At 61.7% G+C, this 8,881-nt stretch overlaps 1 protein-coding gene across 1 annotated transcript in view; it reads left to right on the forward strand.

Annotated features, from left to right (window-relative positions):
• Positions 1-2,553, forward strand: part of LOC142043478 (carboxyl-terminal PDZ ligand of neuronal nitric oxide synthase protein-like) — a 39,168-nt gene extending 36,615 nt beyond the window's left edge. The window contains exon 11 of the mRNA XM_075054691.1: positions 151-2,553. Within this exon, the coding sequence (XP_074910792.1) occupies positions 151-640 (490 nt within the window). The 3' untranslated portion in view covers positions 641-2,553. The remainder of the gene's footprint in view (positions 1-150) is intronic.
• The last annotated feature ends 6,328 nt before the right edge of the window (positions 2,554-8,881 follow it).

Here is an 8,881-nt window from a genome sequence, read left to right on the forward strand (position 1 = left end):
ACCTCTCCCCAGCTCCAGTGTTTGTAGGTGACGGGTTGCACTGATGGGACCCAGCAAAGGTCATTTGGAGAGCCTGGGGCAGCCGGCCCAAGCCCCCCCGTGCAGGTAAGTACTTGCCCATCACCTCCTCTCTCTGCTTTTGCTTCCCAGGCGGCAGCAGCCCATTCCCAAGCTCAACCCGCCACCGCCCATCCTGCGCAAAAGGTCAAGCAAGACCTCCCCGAGCCTGGAAGTGGAGGTGAAGCCCGAGAGCGCTGCCCATATGAGCTTGCCCAGCCCCAGCGTCTCCAGCCTCACCGGCATTGCTGCCAGCTCGCTCACCTTCTTGGACCCCGAGGCAAGGACTCCTGCACGGAGCACTGCCTCCGGCACAGAGCCCGTTCCTGCTGGGACCTGCCAGCGTGCTCTGGGCAAGGACAGGACTGGAGAGAGCGGGCAGATGTCCCCCCTGGCCAACATCCGCGACCCTGCAGCCAGCGAGGCCCTGGCCAAGGACTTAGCTGCCCTGGCCAGCCCCACGGACAGCACGCTGCCCTTCTCCCCTGCGGATGAGACCTGCTTGCACATCAGCTTCTCCGAAGATGAGCTGCTTGAACCAGAGCTGGACACTGCTGTGGGGCCCAGCAGGGTCCCTTCTTAGTGGGACTGCGGTAGGTGGCAGCTGGCTGGCAGGCAGCCCCAGCATCTCCGTCCACACTGATCCACCAGCCCACGCTGGAGCTGGGACCCCCTGTGCCCAGGCTGGGAGGCAGGTCCCTGTGCTGTCCCTGTCCCGTGCAGCAGCTTCCCTCGCCACATACGGGACTGCCAGGCAGGATGCGACCTGGCCGGCCCCTGCCCTCGGTCTGCACCAGCTCACACTGCCTTCCCGCTGCCCCGTCCTCCCGTCCGCTGCCCGTCCCGTCCCTGCTCACACAGCCGGGGTGCTGCACGGGGTCCCTGCCTCCGGGGCAGCTCTCTCCGCTGCTGCCTGGCAGAGGCACACGTCACGTTTGTCACCACATCCCTTCTGCTGGCCGGGCGGCTCCAAGCAGCCCTGCGCCAGCCCCATCCTTCCCACAGCAGACGGGTGCCTTTCCCAGCCCCTGGCAGGATGCGTGCCATCGCCCACTGGGCAGCTCAAGGGGGGGCGAAGAGCCGGCAGACAGGCTGAAAGCCAGGGCGTGCTGGCGCTGGTTTGACTTGCTCCAAGGAGGTTCCCACCCAGCAGGTTATTCCCCATGGGATGCTCCACGGCAGAAGCATCCCCGGGAGCTGAACGACGGGAACCCCGAGCAGGGGCACAGCACGGCGCAGGGCTGTGAACGCTCGGACGCGGGGCTGCCGTCACTAACCCGGTTCATCGGTTGCCGCAGGCCGGGTTTCTCCAGGGCAGCCTCCGTCCACCAGCATCACGCTGCGCCCAGCCCAGCCCTGCTTTTGGGGACGGCAGCCCCACCGCCACGTCCCCACGTGGCAAAGCCACCACTGCCTCCCTCCACAGGTGCCTTTTCCCCCCACCCCAGCACCCACTGCCCACACGGGCTGGGGCCACCCCCCCCCCCCAGAGGCCACTAATTGGGTGCAGGGCTGGCCCTGGGAGCCCGCTGCTGCAGCAGGTGACCCCCCCCAATTGAGGGTGCACCCCATGTCTTGGGGTCAGGGAAAGCCCCCCGTGCCTCTCCGAGCTGCTGGTGGGTGCAGGCAGGAGGCTGCTCCGTCGCGTTGATTTTAGGGTGTTACGGCGTGGTTTGGTCTCAGAAGCGTGAGTGTCCTGGGATGAGTTGACGTTTAAGGAAGAAACCTTGCCCCGGGTGAAGGGCCGAGGCGAGGCTTCGGCGGCGCCACGTGTCCCTTCAGCCTGGGCAGGTTTTGGGGAGGGACCCGAGGAGATGCTCATCCACCTCGGTTGTTTGCGAGAGGGCGTTGGGAAAGTGTTGGAGGGTCGAGTTGGGGAAGTGTCGAGCAGAAATGGAGATTCGGAGCAGCCGTCGTGCTGCCTGTTCCCAGCACAGCGCTGCTCCCACGGGGGGAGATGGGGGGTGACGGGACACGCACCCCAGAGCCAGCCGCGGCGATGCCGGAGCTGACCGGGACGAGCCGGGTGGGGGCTGGTGGCATCGCCACTGGGGACTGGGCCTGGGGGCTTGTAACGCTGCGGCTGGGCTGTCCCGTAGTGCGGTAGAGACAGACCAGCCCGTCCGTAGGAATAAAGTACGCCGCAGTTTGGTAACTGACTTTTAAAGAAAAAAAAAAAAAAATAAAGGTGTCCAATTTGCAGAGCAAGTGTTGTGGTCTCTGCCCCACCGGGGCCCACGTGCGGGGAGCCCCGAGCCGCCGTCCCCAGGTGCGGACTGGGGACCCCCCCCAGGTATTCCCAAAGAAGAAAGATCGCTGCTGGGATCCAAGGCTGCCCTGAGCCGCCAGCCTGCTGCTCGCCTGGCCACAGCCCCATCTGCTCCCCTTGCAGGGCCGGTGACGGCAGGGGACAGGTTCCTCGGCTGGGGACAGGACCCATTTCCAAAGCAACCCCCACATCATGCTGCGTGGCACCCAGTGCTGCCGCCCACCACAGCCCCCACCGGGCTGTGCAGCCCCCAGGCAGGACCCCACTCCCCACACACACTCTTGGTCCTTTCCTGCCCTTGGTTCTACTCCCCAAATAAATCCTGGCCCCCAAATTGAGCCCAGCCCCAGCAGGCAGGGTGGGGGCAGATGGAGGAGGTAGCTCGCAGGCAGGCAGCAAAGCCCGATGCTGTGGGATGGGATGGGACCGGCCCACGGGGACTGCCCGTGGCAAAGAGGGGCAAGAGCCCCCTGCCCTCCACAGCACCCCGACCCCTCCGAGGAGGGGAAGGAACCCACGGGTGGTTCAGCACAGAGGCTGCAGGACAGATGGGGACCCTGCAAGACCATCTCCCAAACAGACCGGGGAGGGTGGCCCTGGCTGGAGGGACCCAGCCCAGCCCTGGGGGTTGGATGGACGCAGCACCCAGGAGCTCTGGGGGGGGTCTCGGGGCCCCTCTCCATCCCTCCGCAGAGCGGGTGCAGCTTCCAGCACGACGGAGCCGGGAGCCCTTTCCCCAGGCCCACTGCAGACATCTGCCTGGGGGGGCCGCCCACGCCGGGAGGGGGCACTTCCAGCCCAACGTCTTATTATGCTTCCTTCATGGGAAGAAACTTTTTCCTTTGCTGTCTGGTAAGCTGCTAGCAATCATCAGGCAGGCAGGTGGTAAAGATTCATATCCATCAAACAATGCCATTTAGTTTGTAACCTGTGACTAAATCTGGTGTTAGCTTTAATTTCAGAGTCTGCTTTAGGGCTCGCTTGTTAATCTCTATGCAAAGCAGATGAAATGAATATGCAGCATTTTGGATGTAATTGTACAGCTTCAATTCAGCACTATAATTTTCCAAACAGGATCTTGCAATCAAGCTTCTATTCATTAGTGTATAAACAATTTAGTTTCTCAGCTCTCCAGTATGCCAATCATCTCAATGGAGTGAGCATCTCCAACAAAAAGAGGAGGAAAGTTTCCTTTGTGTAACAGAGGTAAAAGTTGCTCCATACTTCAGACAATTCCTGCCCGGCAGATCCAGGCCATTCCTGCAGAGGCGGTCGGTTCCCGGTGCCCCACGACACTGACCGGCTGCAAACAGCGTCCCCGGGGGGGGCGATGCCCCGGTGACCTCCCAGCCAACACAGCCCCAGCCCCCCCAGCAATTCTGCATGTGAGACCCCAACAGACGAGCCCGGACCCCACAGGATCAGGCCGCCTTGGAAAGATGTGACCACGCAGCACCTTGGCACTGCCCCGCGATGCTCAGGGCTCCCCGGGGAGAGCAGCCCACGGCTCCGGGGAGGGGACGGCCACCCCAGCCAGAGCCCCCTGCACGTCCCCCTCTCCCCTGCACCCCACACCCCACACCGGCTCAGTTTTCCCAGCCAGTGCCGCAGGACAGACGCCAGGACAGCCCACGTCCAGGGCCGACGGCAGCTCCCCTACAAGGGACGGGGGCCAGGCTGGCGCGGGGGTGGGGGGTGGGCAGGTTTCAGTCTTGGGGGCTCGACCCCCTCGCGGAGGGGTGCTTTCCTCAGTGGGGACCCGAGGGGGCTGCGTGCACGCGAGCGCATCCGACGCCCGGCCGCATCCCCATCCTCCCTCATCCCTGCCCCGTCCATGCAGCAGGATGAGCTGCATCCTCCGTGCCCACCGCAGCAACTCAGAGGCGAGGAGGGACCAGCCGAGAGCCTCGACAAAGGGAAGCGCCGTCGGTGGAGCCGCTCAGCGCGGTCTCCATTTCCAAATGAATATCGACAGCGCTAATTACAGGCCGCCATGCAGACAGCTTATTAGCTTGTCACAAAAAGACGGTATTGAACTCAAAGCCCGCGGTATTCACAGAGCGCAGCAAGACGCTCCCCAGACAGCACAGCGAACCAGGCAGGCGAACAACCTCCAGCAAAACTAATTACTTCCTGATTGTGTACGGCCACCCACTGGGTATAATAGTATAGACTAAATTTGGCATATACATAACTAAGCACTCGGCACCAATTTGGCGTACAATAATCATCCTCTGTGTTGCATAATTAAAATCTGATCACTTAGAATAATTATTTCATATTCCCGGTATCGGGTGAGGATTGCATAATGCAGCATGGCAGGAGTGTGAGCCCGGGAACAAAACCGTCCACTTTCACAGGCGTGAGCGGCCCAGGAAGGACGTTACCGCTCTGGGCACAGCGAGAGACCTGCTCGGCGCCGGCTGCCTCCGACGGGTGCCGATAACCCTGTGGGCAAGGTGCTGCGATGCCCCAAGGTTGTCGGTCAGCGCTGGCTGCGGCGGGGCTGGAGTCACCTTAACTCTGCCCCTCCGCAGCAATGAGCTGGTGCTGAGCGCTGACCCTGCGAGCCCTCCCCGCCGGGGAAGGACTATACCTGCTCAGGACAGGCTGTCCCCATGTCCCCAAGCAAACACTCTCTGTATTGACCTTTCCAGGCAGGCTGCTGCCCCGCTGCCCGCCCGGCCGGGATGCTCACCGCCCGACCCCATTGTGCTGGCGCGTCTGCTAAAGGCATTTGGAAAGACAGGGCAATAAAAAATAAAAATCAAGTGGAACGTGTGTGTCTAATCCATTAACTTCCTCTGGCGGCTCCCCGGGGACCCGGCGAGGAGGAGAAAGAATACGTGGATATTGCACGCGCCCTGGCACCTTGTCCCCGGGCCAGCCCCGCCGCTGGCCGCTGCCACGGGCTCATAAATCACAGCGGGCGACAGCATTTCACAGCTCGCTTCCCAGCCAGGATATGGCCATTCCTGCTGATTACACGGCCAGCGCACGGGGGAAGCTGCATCTCCCACTTCCAGGAAGGGAGGCTCCGCAAGGAAAACGCATTGATAAAAAGAAGAACGAAATCAGCTTTGTTCACGTTGCGAATCTCCCATTGTTCCTGCTGCGGCCGTCGGCCCTTGCTGGAGAAAGTATTTCCTCAGCGATAAATCTCCTGGGCTCCTCACAGCCCTTGCCTTGGCACCGGACCCTCCTCAGGTTGTTTTGAAAGAAAAAGCAGCTTTTGCCACAGGCCCCCCGCGGGCTGCGCTGGGCAATTTGTGGTGCTATTTTGGGGGACGAGGGATGTCCCCGGGGTGGAGGGAGGGGGGCTGGTGCCCGTCCTGGGGGTCTCCAGCCCATGTCCCCAGCCAGAACCGCACCAGGGGACCTGCACTACTGCTGCCAAAAGCTTCGCTCTGCTCCCGTCCCGCAGAGCCCACGTCCTCCCTGTCGGCACAGCACGGGCCGGGGAAAGCAAGTCCAACCAGGGCCATGCCAATCCCAGTGCCAACACATGGAGCTCGCGGTGGCCAAGCACTTGAAATACGGGGGTCGGGCTGACAGTCATACAAGAAAAATAGATCAAGTTTCCAAGAAAATAGAGGTGAGCTGAGCTGATTTTCATCAGCATCTTCAGCCGCCTTTCGGGAAGCCCCAGCCCGCTCCTCATTCCTGCTCTCGGCTTTACAAACCACTTAATTCCTTGTTGCTTTGGAAACCCTCACAAAGACCCTCTGCATCCCCCAAAATAACGAGCAACAGATGCTGCTTTGACCTCAGCAACTTCCTGGAAACATACATTTGTCAAAATAAAAATAAAAAGATTAATGCGAGGAAGGTTCTTAAATTATAAGGAAATAGCAGACGGAGAGCCCGGTAACGTCGAAGCCCTCGGACAGTGGAGAAACCCAGGGCCGGCCAGGGAGGGGACGGCGGGACCGGGGGTCCCTGTGCCCGTGGGGGTCCCCGTGCCCCTGCTGCCCCCGGGCCCGGGAGGGGCTGCAGCCGGTGCGGGGACAGCCGTGGGCTGAGCTGGCACCGTGGGGTCCCTGCCTGCCATGCCTGGAGGGACTTCGGTTTGGGAGCGGCAACCCACGGTCTCGCTTCAAGTCAGGTTTGCAAAATAGTTTGAGAATAAATATGAAAGCGAATGCTTTCAGCATAAAACCTATCCCTGAGCAACCCTCACCGCCAGAAGGGCTACGGTCTGGCAACGCCATCCGCAGTGCGCGTTAGACCAGGTGCAGGCTCAGTTCTCATCCCTCCCACGTTTCTCAGTTTATAGGAGTAACTGGTCTCTTTTACAGAGTTTTAAACCCCCTTTGCTCGTGCCCCAGGGGGAAGGAGATGTGCAAACAACAGGCAGCCAGACCCACGGCACAACCCACCTCCCTGCAACCCTGAACCCACAGCACTCACCAGAGCCCCAGGCAGACACAGAAGCTCCAGAGGCTCCCTACAGGTTAAAGCCCTTTTCCCTCCCAGATTTATAGGATCAGCCAGAAACGGGCTGCTGGGAAGGGCTTCTCCTTGGCCTGGTGTGAGGTGGGCTGGGTGGTCCTGGGGGTTTGGTGCACCTGGAGCAGGAGGGTCATGAGCGCGCTTGGGCATCCCCATCCATCTCCCAGTTACACCCAGCTTTCTGCTGCTGCGTGACAAGACCTGACCATGGGACCCGAGGGACATCCCTCCCGGGAGGGTCTTTTCTCCCGAGGGACCCCGAGACCAGGCGGGGGGTGCACCCATCCTGGCGAGAGGCTGCAGTGCCCCGGGTTGATGCTGCCGTGCAGCAGCCGGTGGCCACGGGATGGTGAGGAGCGGGACGGTGGGCTGGGGGACTGTCCCCCTGCCCGCGCTGGGGATGGGGTGATGGCACGGGTGCTGCCGCACCAGCGCCGCTGGGTCCTCAGGGTGCTGCTGCACCGGGAATGCAAATCCTGACCCGGGCTGGGCCAGGGGCTCTGCCTTCCCCAGCACCAGCCGGGAGTCCTGCGGTAGCTATGGCAACGGCCATATACATTTACATATTCTTCCCGTTAATCATAGGGACATCCAGAGCAACTGTCTTCGCCGGGGGTTGTTTCCATCCTGCTGAAGGATGCCTGCAGCATTTCCCACCTCGTACCCACAGCCACTTCCCCACGTCGAGTAAATCCTCTGCGTCGCCCCTTCCCCAGCGCAGGGGTAGCCTCCCCTGCCCAGTGCCATGGGCAGCTGCCTGCATCCAGAATCCTCCATCGTTGCGGCTGCTTTCCTGCGAACGCCGTGGCCGCCGCGGGGCTGTCCCCGAGCCCCAGTGGGGTCAACTGGTGGTGGGAGCAGCGGGAACCCCCCCCCGGTGCTGCTGCTCCTGTTTGGTCCTGGGGTCCCACTCCCCACTGCCCTTGTACCAGCTCCTGAGTGAAACCCCATCAGGGGGAGAAAAAAACAAACCCTTGGCTGCTCAGGAGGTATTTGTCTGACCTCTGTCATGAGTAAAGGACCCAGAGCGGTTGGATCAGCTGGAGATGTCCACACTTATTCACATCAACCCCACCTCAGGGATTTTGGTTCCCAATTTCCTCCACAATTTCCTTCCACCCACCACAGCTGTCTTTGCCCATCGGTGCTTTGGGACCAAACACAACCCTCGGGCATGGAGGATGCGAAGGTGGTTACCTCCACCTTTTGCTTCAGCCACAGCAGGCAGCAAAAGCCGGGCAGGGGCAGCACGAGCCCCGTGAGAAGGAGGCAAAGCAAAGCGGTCCCCGGGGAGCACGTGCCGTGGGGGCACCGAGTTTCCCGGAGCCGGTGCAGCCGTAGGGTGGCTGTTCCCAGCATGGAGGAGACCCTGTGCCCTGCGGCTCGTTGGAGATGGGGTGGGGGCCCCGCTCAGCTGCTTCACTCTCCAAAATAACATCCAGGGAGTGATTAAAAGCTGGCAGGACCCAGAGAGTGCAGCCATGCCTCCCAAGCTGCGGCAGAGCTCAGCAGCCCTGTCTCCTACCCTGTCTCCAGGTGCTGGAGCCCATGTGGGTGGCAGAGGGGAAAGGGCCCAAAAACTGACTTCCCATCACATTAATAAGAGCCAAGAAATTGCCGGTGAGCTTGTTGGTGCTGGCAGGTGCGTGTGGGCACTGCCAGCTCCCGACACCGGTGCCAGGGGCCTCCTGTGCCAAGGGATAATGAGCGCCATGCCGGAGCATGGGCACAGCCAGCCTCCCTGGCTTCGACTGCGGCAGCGCGTGCCGAGGACGCTGGCTGAGCCCCGGCTGCCTTCAGCGTTGCTCGCTCAGGCGGTTTCGCCTTGCAGGTTACAGCTGGCAGCACCTCTCCGCTGCCAGGAGCTGAGAGGTTTAGTCCTGAGCCAGGAAAGAGCTCATTTGCTGAGTTACAGGGAGGAGAAAAACCATTAGAGAGGATCGTTCCAATTGCTCCCTTGCACGGAGCATCGCACGGAGCCATGTCCGCAGCCACAAGCACGGCTAGGGAGCAGAGCTGGCTCTCGCAGCAAGGTGCGGGGGGCTGAGCGCTGCGGAGGGACGCCGACCCCTTTGGTGCTGCCTGCCTCCCTCCCTGGCCACG

Source organism: Buteo buteo, chromosome 23, assembly GCF_964188355.1.
Source record: "Buteo buteo chromosome 23, bButBut1.hap1.1, whole genome shotgun sequence".
NCBI lineage: Eukaryota > Metazoa > Chordata > Aves > Accipitriformes > Accipitridae > Buteo > Buteo buteo.